The sequence below is a fragment of the Delphinapterus leucas genome, chromosome 2 (genome assembly GCF_059928025.1).
Source record: "Delphinapterus leucas isolate spDelLeu-1000000601 "Yukka" chromosome 2, BTC_Dleu_Yukka2, whole genome shotgun sequence".
Taxonomy (NCBI): Eukaryota; Metazoa; Chordata; class Mammalia; order Artiodactyla; family Monodontidae; genus Delphinapterus; species Delphinapterus leucas.
This window is the reverse complement of record NC_143130.1, coordinates 152899700-152914097: the sequence shown is the minus strand read 5'-3', so window position 1 is coordinate 152914097 and position 14398 is coordinate 152899700. Positions and strand designations below refer to the sequence as shown.

The 14398-nt window shown below is 37.9% G+C and overlaps 1 protein-coding gene across 1 annotated transcript in view; it reads right to left on the bottom strand.

Annotated features, from left to right (window-relative positions):
* The window catches only part of DNAL1 (dynein axonemal light chain 1), a 35469-nt gene extending 21627 nt beyond the window's left edge, over positions 1–13842 (bottom strand). Inside the window, exons 1-4 of the mRNA XM_022576609.2 lie at positions 13103–13842; positions 10982–11020; positions 7179–7288; positions 3868–3923 (exon numbers count right to left, since the gene is read on the bottom strand). Of these exons, the coding sequence (XP_022432317.1) occupies positions 3868–3923; positions 7179–7288; positions 10982–11020; positions 13103–13105 (208 nt within the window). The 5' untranslated portion in view covers positions 13106–13842. The remainder of the gene's footprint in view (positions 1–3867; positions 3924–7178; positions 7289–10981; positions 11021–13102) is intronic.
* Between the last annotated feature and the right edge of the window lie 556 nt (positions 13843–14398).

Here is a 14398-nt window from a genome sequence, read left to right as displayed (position 1 = left end):
ATAAATGATGTATGTGTGTGTGTGTATCAGGCATATATAGTGAGAGAGGAGTCAAGAAATTACCAAGGAGTTTGGCCTGAGCAACTAGAAGAATGCAGTTGTCACTATCTGAGACAGACACACAAGAAGTTGGGTTAACTAGGGCTGGGGAAGGACATCAGGACTCAGTATTGGACATGTTAAGTATGAGATGTCCAGTAGACATCCAATGGAAATGTCGGGCAACTGAATGTGTGAATCTGGAGTTCAGAGGAGATGTATGGACTAGAGATATAAATTTTGGAGCCATCAGCATGTAGATGGTAAAGCCATGATCTGGATGAGATAATCTAGGGAGTAGGTGAAGACAGAAAAGAGAAGAGATCCAAGAACTGAGTCCCCAGATACTCCAACATTTAAAATTTGAGGACATGAGACTGGGAAGAAGTAGCCAAAAAGGCAGGAGAAAATCAGAAGGGTACAGTGTCCTAGAAATCCAATATTGAAATTGCTTCAAAGAGAAAAGAAATCATCCATGTCAAAATACACTTAGGTCAACTAAGATAAGAACTGATCCCAGAAATTAGAGATAACAGATATATATACAAATCTTTTAAAGATAGTATCTAACTTAAATATATACAACTCCTTTTTTAAAAAATGCACATGAAAATGGCAATGAAAGTCTAAAGAGATCTTATTGCTGTATGGGGAAGTAAATTATGATATCAAACTTAATAGATTAACTCTTCTAACATTACAGAATTATGTATTTTCCATATTTTATATGTTGCATAAGTAGAGAGCACCACTAGAAGGAAAACATTGTTTTTTTCTTCTTAGGTCCTGACGAAATCAAAACAATATCTTAAAGTTTTAGTAAACTAAAGGAGTATACTTTTTTACCAAGAAACTTTACTTTCTAATCTTTAGTATGAGAGTATTAGTATTCACATTTTAGTCACAGTTTTGAACATAGTCATGTCATACAGTTTTCTAGTCACAGTTTTGAAACAATATATATTGCTGTTAGAGTTATTCTGCCTTATAACCCCACTGTTAAATAGGAATACCTACTTATTTCAGATCCTCTTATCACAGCGTAGTAGGTAAGACTATAGTGCTCATGAAAGGAAAGGGGTGGGAGGCAAGCTAGCGTCATATATTCAATCTTTTTCATGAATCAGTTGGCTTCATAGTCACAGACAAAGTGTATTCTCTCCATAGACTGCAGAAATACCATTTGTTATAAGCAGAACTAAACTGAGATCATCAAATATAGCAAATACATGGTACAAATGCCTATTCTCTCTCATTCCATGCCTACATCAGACATCAATAATTGATCAAAGTACTCTTTTCCACTGAATTTTTGGAACTCTTCTTCATATGACTTTCCTGAGAGTCACTACCAATTGACCAAAGAGAATATGAGTTCAAACCCATTACCAGCCTTATATAGGTTTTACATATATTCATTTTCATATTGTCACAGTCATGTTTTTATGAAAGAAAAGCATGTTATCCATACTGAAAAATAATATGTTATCAATTTAGTCTCCTTTAAGCAAGTTATTTCAAATACAGACAAAGAATAGGGAATAAAATGAAACATAAATTGTTTAATGAGTCAGTGAAAAATGGAATAGACTGAATCATCTTATACACAACTCTAATAGTAAACACTTCCTCTCCAGCACTATATAAATACTGAGTGCAACTTTGAGCACAGTACTGGCGGGGGATGGAGATTTGGAATAGAAGATAGATTAATAAGATGTGATGTTTGCCCTAAAGGAGCTCGTTATCTGAAGAGACAGAACATATTCCTCACTAACTATAATAACAGCTAATATTTCTTGAGCATTTATATGCACTAGGCACTATTCTAAGAACTTTATACACACTACTCATTTAATCTTTACAATAACTATATGAAGTAATTATTATTATAATCTAAGGTAGACTGTTATAAATGTTCCCAAGAAAGAGTAATTATTATGATGATGGAGATTAAAGAAGTCTTAGGGGTCTCCCTCTAAATGACATTTAAACTTGGCATTCTCTTTTTTTTTTTTTTTTTGCAGTACGTGGGCCTCTCACTGTTGTGGCCTCTCCCATTGTGGAGAACAGGCTCCGGACGCACAGGCTCAGCAGCCATGGCTCACGGGCATATGGGATCTTCCCAGACCGGGGCACGAACCCGTGTCCCCTGCATCGGCAGGCGGCCTCTCAACCACTGCACCACCAGGGAAGCCCCTAAACTTGGCATTCTTAATCTTAATTTTTGTTTCTTGTAGGGTTTTACTGTTAGAGGAAGGGGCTGTTCTCAATGAAAAGCACTGCATTAACAAGTGCACAAAGTCATAAAAAAAGAATTATATGTTTGGGTGTGAAGAGGATGTCACAAGCTTTTAAATGACCCTGAATGCAATCTTAAGGCATCTGGTCTTTACTAGGCAAAGGGGAGGCATTAAAGATCTCTGATCTGGAGGAATGATAATGAGAACAACATTTTTAAAAAGAAAACTCTGGTGTCAGTGCTGAAGGTCAATGGAAGAACAGAAAGATAGGAGACAAGGAGATCAATTGGGAGGCTATAACAGAAGTTGTAAGCCAGTGTTTTTTCAAACTGTGGGTCATGTGAAATCAACTTAGTGGGTTGTGACAAGCATTTAAAAAACAATGAAATCACGCTAAAAAAATTTATACTGGAACCTATGCTATAAGGTAACTATTGTTTTACAAATTTTAATCCAGTTCATATGCATATGCTATATTTGATATGTGTATTCATACGAATATATATATACTGAGTCGTTAATTCAAAGGTATTTCTTACTGTGGGAAGTGGTAAAAAACATTTGAAAAATATGACCTAAGGGGGAGATGATGAGGGTCTAAATTAAAGCTGTAGCTCCTGGAAATGGAAAAGCAACAAATTATTTGAGAGCTCTTTCAAAGAATAGAGTTAACAGGACTTACTGTTGAACTTGCATGTAGGGCTTGAGGGAAGTAAAGGGAAATATGATACGCTAAATAATGGCTCACCAAAAGATACCTATATCCTAATCCCTGGAACCTGTGAATGTTACTATACATGGGGAAAAAGTACTTTGCAGATATGATTAAGTTAGGGATCTTAAGATGGGGAGAGTATCCTTGATTACCCAGGTGTTCCCTAAATGCAATCACATGTATTCTCATAAGAGGGTGACAGAGAAAGATATGACAGAGACAAAAGAGGAGAAGGCAATATGACGACAGAGGCAGATATTGGAGTGACACAGTCACAAGCCAAGGAATCTGGCAGCCATCAGAATCTAGAAGAGGTAAGGAAAAAATTCTCCCCTGAAGCCTTTACAGAAGGTGTGGCCCTCTTGATTTTGGCCCAGTGAAACTGATTTCAGATTTCTGGCCTCTAGAACAGTGAGGGAATACATTTCTGCAGTTTTAAGTCACCAAGTTTCTGCAGCCACAGGCAACCAGCACAAGGAGCCTTGGCAACTGGAAAGATGTCGATGTCATTAACAAAGACAAGGAACAGGAAAAACAGGGATGGTGAAGAATAAAATTTTAAATATAATAAGTATGAAACACAAGATAAATCTGAACAAAAAAATATAAAAAACCTGATTTTCTATTTAAGATATTTCAATTCTAACACTACAAAAACTTTATAATGTCTTTAAACTGTTCCGGTTTCATGTTATCTCTACTTTTCTTTGGATAATTAAATAAGACACATGGTTTATATATTCTTTCTGACATCTGACAATTACTGTGGTTAAAACAGGTGCCAGCTTCTAGGATTATGTAGTGCCTCTGGAATGTTTATTCCAAATAACTACAAAATCCAAGAACCATCTGTTACTATGGATCACTTACTTAAGCCATTCAGGTTTGCAATTTTTTCAATGCAGTTTGTAGACAGTGAAAGCTTCCTAAAAAAAAAAAAAAAGGAACACTTAAATTAATAAGAAAAAAATGTTAATGGTATATCAGAAATTATTCCTCAAGTGTCCACAGAAGATGATATTTAAGTCACATTTCCTTTTACACTGAATCCTTTTTTCCCTCTCAGACATGACACGTATTCCTTCATTTTGAAATCTTCATACTTTTTCCCTGATTACAAAAGTTAATATACACTATTGTATAAAATCAAAGAAACCTTTTTGAGGGTAATTTGGTGTTATCTATTAAATTTTTAAATGCATGTATTCTTTGACCCAGTAATTCATTTCTAGGAATATGTCCTATTGAAATACTAATACAAATGCCAAAAAATATATGAATTAGATTATTTACTGTATTATTGTAATAGCAAAAAAGTGGGAAAAAATTTATAAATACCCATCAGCTGAGGAATACAGATAATGAAATACTACCTGCTACTAAAGCAAACAATATTGGGCTATACATACCAACTTGGGAAAATGTCCATGATATGTGTATAATAAAAAGTTACGTAATCCTAACCACCCCACACATTCCCCCAGAGATAATGACTTTTAATAGTTCGTATATATTTTTCTAGATTTTTTTCCTATATATACTTTAATTGTATAAAAACAAATTTTTAAAGGGAGCATAATTACGTGTTATTAATCTTTCTTTCTTGACAAAAATGTTTAATATCTTAGTAAATATCATGCAAAGAATATAACAAAGGCTAATTTTATTGAACACTTAATGTGTGCCTAGTATTCTTCTAAGTGTTTTACATGTATTAACTATTTTAACCATCAGAACAATCCTATGAAATAAGTATTATTATCCAAATTTTACAAATGAGGAAACTGAGGCACAAAGATGTTAAGCAATTTGCCTGATATTATACAACCAGAAAGTAGCACAGGCAAATTTAAGATGCCAAAAAACTGACTCTAGAACATATGATCTTATCCTTCTGATTTGACCTGAAGAGGAATTCTTCTTCTTCTTTTTTTTTTTTTTTTTGCTTGAAACACTAAAAGCAATTACTGTACACTGTAAATTACTGGTCAAATCTGTGTATTTTCTAGTCATTCCCCATTCTTAAGAACAACCAGTTAAAGTGAAAAATGGACCGGAAAATCTGGGACTACGGTTGGGGAATGATTCTTTAATTGTTATTTAGGCAACCTGCTCAAAGAGTGTCAGCAAAAATATGAACAGGGTGACTCTTTCTAAGCAGTTTCCAAGGTACTTTGGTATGGGGTACAGAACCTTCTCAAATGCTTGCCTTTGAAATGGCTTTATGATAAAAAGATATTTGACCACTTTGAAATAATTCTCTTTGAAATTATGATTTTTGAAGCCAAAAACACATCTAAGGTGGGTTTTTATGTAATACATTGTGTTCTCATCACAAAGGACAAGTTGCATACAATAACTAAATACGTTTGCTTTTCCCTTTAATTCCAAAGACAGATATTAGTCTAATGCATGAGTTCACAAATATGCATCTAAGAGTCATTCAGATTGCTTATTATAAATACAGATACCTAGTTTCATCAGTAGATTCTGTTTCTATAAATTTGGAGTGGGACATATCTACTGCACAAGGAGATTCTTATATAGGTAGTCAGGGGAGCACAGTTAGAAAAACACAGGATGAAGAAATCAGAAAAAACCCCAAGTGATTCTGTAACATTCTATACCCCTGACAAGACACTGCAGTCTGAGAGCACGGTTACAAGGTGTCATGGTATAATTGCCTCAAATTAGCCACAGAACCCTGCTAAAAAGTGTGTATTTAGAAAGTAAGTTAAAAGGAATAAATATAGATCTGATACTTAAAGTCTTGGATAAATAGGATTACAAATAAATGTAACTTGATCCCAATTAGGAAAAAAAAATTAGAAGGCTCTATATCAAGATGCTGAGACTTCCCTGGCAGTCCAATGGTTAAGACTCTGCGCTTCCATTGCAGGGGGCAGGGGTGAGATCCCTGATCCCTGGTCGGAGAACTAAGATCCCACATGCCCTGCGGTGTGGCTAAAAAGTTTAAAAAATAATAAAATAAAATAAAAAACAAAATGCTAACACTGGTTCTCAAAAGGTGTGCAATTTTGGTTGATACTATTTCCCTTTCTTTGTGCTTTTAATATATTCTAGGTTTTTTAAAAAATTATTTTGTGTCCCTCATGACTTTTAAAGAGGGCTCTTTTTTTTTTTTAATTTATTTAATTTATTTATTTTTGGCTGCGTTGGGTCTTCGTTGCTGTGCATGGACTTTCTCTAGTTGTGGTGAGTGGGGGCTACTCTTCATTGCGCTGTGTGGGCTTCTCATTGCAGTGGCTTCTCTTGTTGCGGAGCACAGGCTCTAGGCACGCAGGCTTCAGTAGTTGTGGCACGTGGGCTCTGTAGTTGTGGCTCGTGGGTTCTAGAGCACAGGCTCAGTAGTTGTGGTGCACGGGCTTAGTTGCTCTGCAGCATGTGGGATCTTCCCAGACCACGGATCAAATCCGTGTCCCCTGCATTGTCAGGCAGATTCTTAACCATTGCGCCACCAGGGAAGCCCTTCTAGGTGCTTTACAATGTATTTTCATAGTTTGAAAATTATTTTTTAAAGCAGTATCTCTATGCCTCTGAGTAAGTACAGTATTGACTTTGGTGGATAATGTTACAAGAGGAAGTACTAGATTTTATGACAGAGAAATAGTTTAATTGTGTTATTTAGCTTCTCCCAAGAGACAAGGAAATTTCTATTCTCCAGGCATATTGTAAAAATTATACTGTAAAAAAATACAAGGGCTTCCCTGGTGGCGCAGTGGTTGAGAGTCCGCCTGCCGATGCAGGGGACACTGGTTCGTGCCCTGGTCCGGGAGGATCCCACAGGCCACGGAGCAGCTGGGCCCGTGAGCCATGCCGCTGAGCCTGCGCGTCGGGAGCCTGTGCTTCGCAACGGGAGAGGTCACAACAGTGAGAGGCCCGGGTACGGCCAAAAAAAAATTTTTTAAATACAGTACAGGATTATTCAGGATTACTCTATTAATAATCCTAGAAACCAATAATCTTTTATGTTTGGCTTTGCCAAAGTGAGAAGCAGAAAAAGAAAGAAAGGAGGGAGGGAGGGAGGAAAGAAGGAAGGAAGGAAGGAAGGGAAATGAAGATCAAGAAAATAAATATATTTTTCTAGTTTGTGTATTTAGAAAAGGAAGTGAAACTTAACAGCAATACTAGAAAGGACGAAAAAAGACAAGAGAACTTACTCGCAATTAAAAAGCGTGGACAAGGACGCATCCATCTTCTCTATAGGGGGAATCTGGGCATACAGCTTTATCTCTCTGGCTTCAGATGGCTTCTGACTGGTTTTCTCTTCCTATGTTAAAAATTAATTTGGAAGAAAATAATCCAAATGTGGAACTAAAAAAGGCCAAAATTTCTCAAGGCTTTTCAATGTTTATTTCAAAACAATTATTAAAATTCAATAATTCTGTACATTCCTGACAGTTTACTTATTGACAACATTTACTTACTGAACTTGATAACTAGCCTTATACATGGCTGATTCAGATAATTCACTGTTAGGTCTCAACCAAATGGAAAAGAGGAGGAAAGAAAATAACTTTTATTTCCGTAATTTAAAAAATCCTTTTAGAGCCTATCAATTAATAAACAAAACACAACAACAAAAACATTTTCCTGGGAAGAATTCCTTCTCCCTAAACAAACTTTTCCTAAGTATCAGATTCAGACCTATAAGATCAACTCTTTCCGTCATCTCATCTTTCTGTTCCTATATACAATTTAGTCAGAGCTAGAACCACCAAATACCAAGAATTTGGGAAGATTTTCTCTTTATGACAAAGCTGAGGTCAAATTTACTTGCTCTACAATAATTTACTACTAAATTCTACCTTAGAGTTTAATTTCAGTACTAAGTATGCAGTTTAAATTTTAATTACCAGGATATGCTGCCTAATAATAGTTTCTAAGTACCTCAATACTTAGAGTTAGCTCTATCTCTCCAACAAAACAAGAAGATCCTACAGCTCAGGGACCATTTTCTTGCTTTCCTATATTTTCTATAACTTGATATTAGACACAAAAGAAGCTTGTTTTTAAAAAATCAAATCAAAAAAAATCAAATCATAACACATCAATAACAGAAAATATATAATCAGTTGAAAGAGATCTAATACACATTCACTCAGCACTTTTTTTGTGTCATACATTTATAGGTTAGGAGATGGGAGACTGACACCAAGTAGATCCTTAATAAATGTTGGGTTAATGAGTGCAAGAATGAGCATAATGTCTTCAAATAATCTTAAAGTCAAAGATTTATGGCCATAATGTAATCTAGAAATAGAACCTACAAACCAAACCAAAAAACCAACCACTTGTTATTATAAATAAATAAAATAAAATCCTAAAATCTGATTGAAGGAAATCAAATCTAATACTAAGCCTACTGCACACTTTTTAATTAAACAAAACAGATCTTTCACTAACTAAGAAGGAAAAAATTTTTAATGTAATTAGAGTACAAAGAAGTTTATAAGCACTAAAATAAAAATTCAAATATTTCATTATCCTACCCTTTTGTCTATTTTCCCCAGACACCAAGTTTCTTGAAAGAGTTTTTATTTAAAGCCCAGCTACAAAAGCAAAAGATATATTATTATACAAAAAAACAACTGATAACATAGTCAAATATGTTATCACTGGGCATAGAAATTGAGGAGCCATCTCTATACTCTATGGAAATTCTATCTATAATGGTGAAATACAACTGTTCAAACTTTATAGAATGTTATATTCAAAATATTTGTTTATATTTAATGCATTTTTTACAATGCAGTTTCCTCTCTAATATTACTATATGCTTTTTAAAAATGTATTTTGTGTATGTATTGTGTATTTTTTCCAGATATAATGATATATAGCACTGAATAAGTTTAATATATACAGCATAACAATTTGACTTACAAAATCATGAAATGATTACCACAATAAGTTTAGTGAACATCCATCATCTCATACAGATACAAAATAAAAGAAAAAGAAAAAAATTTTTCCTTGTGATGAGAACTCAGGATTTACTCTCTGAACTTTCATATATAACATACAGCAGTGTTAAATATATTAATCATGTTGTACATTACATCCCTAGTACTTATTTACCTTGTAACTGGAAGCCTGTACCTATTGACCATCTTCATCCAATTCCCCCTACCCCTACTCCTTGGCTCTGGTTACCACAAATCTGATGCTTTTTTCTATGAATTTGTTTGTTGAAATATAATTGACCTATAATACTATGTTAATTCCCAGTGTACAACATAGTGATTCAATATTTCTATACATTACAAAATGATCACTATTTTTTACAGATTTATTGAGATATAACTGACATATAACATTGTTTATGTTTAAGGTATACCATGTGATGCTTTGATACATGTATACATTGCAAAATGATTACCAGAAAAAGGTTAGTTAACACATCCAGCACCTCATATAATAATTTCTTTGTGTGCTGAGAACGTTTACCATCTACTCTCCAGACTTCCCTGGTGGCGCAGTGGTTAAGAATCTGCCTGTCAATGCAGGGGACATGGGTCCGAGCCCTGGTCTGGGAAGATCCCACATGCCACGGAGCAACTAAGCCCGTGCGCCACAACTACTTAGCCTGTTCTCTAGAGCCCACAAGCCACAACTACTGAGCCCACATGCCACAACTACCGAAGCCCACGTGGCTAGAGCCCATGCTCCACAGCAAGAGAAGCCACCGCAATGAGAAACCAGTGCACCACAATGAAGAGTAGCCCCCGCTGGCTGCAACTAGAAAAAGCTGGCGTGCAGCAACAAACACCCGACTCAGCCAAAAATAAATAAATTTATTTTTTTAAAAAATCTACTCTCAGCAACTTTCAAGTACATAATACAGTATTATTAAATATGCTGTACATTAGATCCCCAGAACTTATTGATCTTATTATAACTGGAAGTTTATACCCTTTGACCAACTTCTCCCCATTTCCTCCACTCAACTCTGGCCATCACCATTCTAATCTGTTTCTATGAGTTCAGCTTTTTTAGATTCCACATGTAAGTGAGATCAAACAGTATTTGTCTTTAGCTACCTGACTTATGTCATTTAGCATAACGCACTCAAGGTCCTTCCATGTCGCAAATGGCAGGATTTCCTTCTTTTTATGGCTGAATAATATTCCATTGTATACAAATATACATTTTCTTCATCCATTCATCCACTGATGGGCATTTAGGTTGTTTTCATGTCTTGGCTATTGTGAATAATGCTGCAGTGAACATGGGGATACAGGTATCTCTTTGAGATAGTGATTTCATTTCCTTCAGATATATATGCAGAAGTGGGACTGCTGGATCACATGGTAGATCTACTTTTAATTTTTTTTTTTTTTTTTTTGCGGTATGCAGGCCTCTCACTGTTGTGGCCTCTCCTGTTGCAGAGCACAGGCTCCAGACGCGCAGGCTCAGCGGCCATGGCTCACAGGCGCAGCCGCTCCGCGGCATGTGGGATCTTCCCGGACCAGGGCATGAACCCGTGTCCCCTGCATCGGCAGGCGGACTCTCAACCACTGCGCCACCAGGGAAGCCCGGTCAGATTTTTTTAATTGAAATTTTTATTGAGACACGTGAAAATTCATGTGCAGTTATAAAAAATAATACAGAGAGATCCCTTATACACTTTGCCCAGTTTCCCCCAATGGTAACATTTTTCAAAACTATAGTATAATATCACAACCAGGATATTGATATTGATGCAATCCACTGATTTTAATCAGATTTTCCCAATTTTATTTGTACTCACTTGTACATACGAGTGTGAATGTGTTTGCATGTGTGTATTAAGTTTTATACAATTTTATCACCTGTGTAGGCTCATGTATCCACTAACACCGTCAAGATAGCTAAACAGTTCCAATACCACAAAGATCCCTTGTATTGAATGGTCATATTTAAATAATTATCCAAAAATTCTCTTTATGTAGTTTCTAGAAGAAGTAAAAACTTATAAACTCACCCATCTGGCTAGGGCTTCTTTGATTGTTGTTGCTTTTGCCTTAAAAAGAGAAGAAAAAACAAAGCTGTCTTTATTGGTGTGATTTGTTGACTCAATTTTCATGCAATAATTATTAGCCCTGGCATCTACTGTTAAAAAGATTAACTTCCTTTTTTGAGACTTTATATGCAAAGAGAGTGTTTCAATTTCCTGAAATCAGAAATACTCATTTAAATATCTCTCAGAGAAATTAAGGAAATCGTGATGTAATGTCAGATACTTCACTCCCACTTGGTTTACAAAAAACATATAGCTTTCAACACTGATATTAAAATATATCTTATTTCATTGATTCTAAGATTTATATCTTCTTTTATATTTTAATATCTTTGAAATTTGGATACATCTTACAACCATGAACAATTTATAATTGCTGCAGCCAGGTAGCACTGATGAAGTTTTAGAAAAATACTAACCATCTTGGACTTCCTTAGTAGTGCAGTGGTTAAGAAGCCGCCTGCCAATGCAGGGGACACGGGTTTGAGCCCTGGTCCGGGAAGATCCCACATGCCGCGGAGCAACTAAGCCCATGCGCCACAACTACTGAGCCCGCACTCTAGAGCCCGCAAGCCACAACTACTGAAGCCCGCGCGCCTAGAGCCTGTGTTTCACAACAAGAGAAGCCACCACAATGAGAAGCCCGCACACCGTAAGGAAGAGAAAGCTCCCGCTCCCCACAACTAGAGAAAAGACATAAAACAAATAAATTTATTTTTTTTTTAAAAAAGAGTAGCATTTAATCTCGTGGTTGAGGTCAGGCATGATTTCCTCATCATTTCAATTTCCTGGGCTCAATTTCTGCCCAGTTATACAGCAATGGAATCACAAAAAGAAGAAAACTAGTTAAACTTATTCTTTATAAATATTGCCATCAGGGGCTTCCCTGGTGGCGCAGTGGTTGAGAATCTGCCTGCTAATGCAGGGGACACGGGTTCGAGCCCTGGTCTGGGAGGATCCCACATGCCGCGGAGCAACTAGGCCCATTAGCCACAACTACTGAGCCTGCGTGTCTGGAGCCTGTGCTCCGCAACAAAAGAGGCCGCGATAGTGAGACGCCTGCGCACTGCGATGAAGAGTGGACCCCGCTTGCCACAACTAGAGAAAGCCCTCGCACAGAAACGAAGACCCAACACAGCAAAAATAATAATAAATAAATTAATAAACTCCTACCCCCAACATCAAAAAAAAATTTCCATCAGGCAGGACAATCACATACTTTGCTAAATAGCTTTGGCTGGGTCTGTAACTAACCAACAACATCCCTTTTTCAACTACTAGTTGGATCTACCAAGTATGTAAGCAAGAGAGTGCTCACTTTACGTAGGAGTTGAGGAGCATCACTAGGTAAAACCATTACTTCATAAAGAGCTTTGATTAGATAGCCCGCCGACAGATTTCAAGTCTAAGATAGCAGTATTTCTCAAAGTGTTGTGGGAGCCCTCCAATTTTAGAATCATTTGAAATGCACATTCCTGAATCCCCCCCCAATTAATTAAACATTCATAATCTGCACTCCAACTTAGGCCAAAATCATACTCATGCATACTGAAATTTGAGAAACACTACCCTAGTATGCTGTGTTAGAGAGGGTTTTATAATGTTACAATGTTACTAATAACTGAACTGACAGTCATTCAGAGGGCAACCTGGGCGTATCACAGGTTACAAATACTGCGGCAATCAGTGTTATACACATTCCTCTCGTAACCAACCCCACCCTCTATCTCGCCGGGGCCGGGGGGGGGTGCGGATTACTTCCATGTAAAAAGATAACCTTATTCACACTCCCCCTTCCATCACCTTTCCCACTCTACTCCGCTCTTTGCTTTTTGCCCTCTGCTCTTTGCCCTCCCTTTTCTCTGCCAGAGTCTCTGGCAGAGATTAACCCAACCTCCAATCAGCCCCACACCACCCGGTGCCAGGGCTTCTCTTTCGCCTTAGGCCTCAGAATCTACCGAGCCAGCATCCGCTACCGGCTCCCTTCCGCTGTTTGAGGACCTCCGCCATCCTCAACCCTCCAGTTACCCTTTTTCACTTCCAATCTTCTCTCAGCTTTGGCTACGAGGCCTGGAGGGTACTCACCATTCCGGCGGTTGCTACTGTCACTGCTCTGGTTGCTAGGGCCCGCCGGGATCAGTGCGCATGCGCACCTCTTGGAGCTCTCCTTGGATCCCTACCCCGGCAGCGGTCTTTTCTCTCCGCCCTCAGCGTGGCGCAAGCAGGGCATTGTGGGACCGCGCGGTGTACGCCGGGGTCCCGCTCCGCGGTTGCTAGCTACCCAGGGACTGCAAGCGCAGCAACTGGTGGCACAGAGGGGTCGAGAGCGTAACCTCGCGGAGTGGTTGGGAGATGTCTTTTTCCCTTGTGAAAGTAATTTCAGCTAATCTGGAGTGACGAACCGGCTTAAAGTTTAAAACTTTGAAACTTCCCTGTAACAACTGCCACACCCCATAAAGGAACTTTAAAAATTCCCTTCCTTTGCAGATTGCCCTTCCCGTTCTCTTGACTCCCTGCTGTAATTTACCTAGTTGTCCGACTGAGGATACCCAGACACGGCTGCATTTCTTCAGTTAGCATCTCCCAACCCCTTCAGGCAGCCTGAGGCGGCTGAAGCATGAAATGCTGGTTTTACATAACCGAGGTGTCTATTTACCCTCAACTATCAAATTAGCCAAAAACTAAAAATGTCCAGAGTTGCTAGGGGTATGGAGAAGTGGGGACGCATACATACACTGCTGTTTGTAATTGATACAGCCTTTCCGCAGGCTGTTGGCAATTTTAAAGCTTTAAAAACTTTTGCACCTCTGTGACCCAGCAGTTCCACTTCTAGGACTTCATCCTGAAGAAATAATCAGGCATATGCCCAGAGATATATGTTCAAAGTTTTAACAGCGAAAAGAAAACCCAAATGTCAACAACAGAGAATTGGTATTATTAAGGATATTATGAGGGGGTTCCCTGGTGGTGCAGTGGTTAGGAATCCTCCTGCCAATGCAGGGGACACAGGTTTGAGCCCTGGTCTGGGAAGATCCCACATGCTGCGGAACAACTAAGCCCATGAGCCACAACTACTGAGCCTGAGCTCTAGAGCCCGCAAGCCACAACTACTGAGCCCATGCATCTAGAGCCCGTGCTCTGCAACGAGAAGCCACCACAATGAGAAGCCCACGCACCGCAACAAACAGTAGCCCCCACTCGCTGCAACTAGAGAGAGCTCGCATGCAGCAACCAAGACCCAACGCAGCCAGAAATAAATAAACAAATTTATAAAAAAAAATATATATATAAAAGTTACATGCAATTTAAAATAAAAAAGATATTAGGAGGTTTTAATGTTTGTTATGGACTGAATTGTGTCCCCTCAAAATTCATATGTTG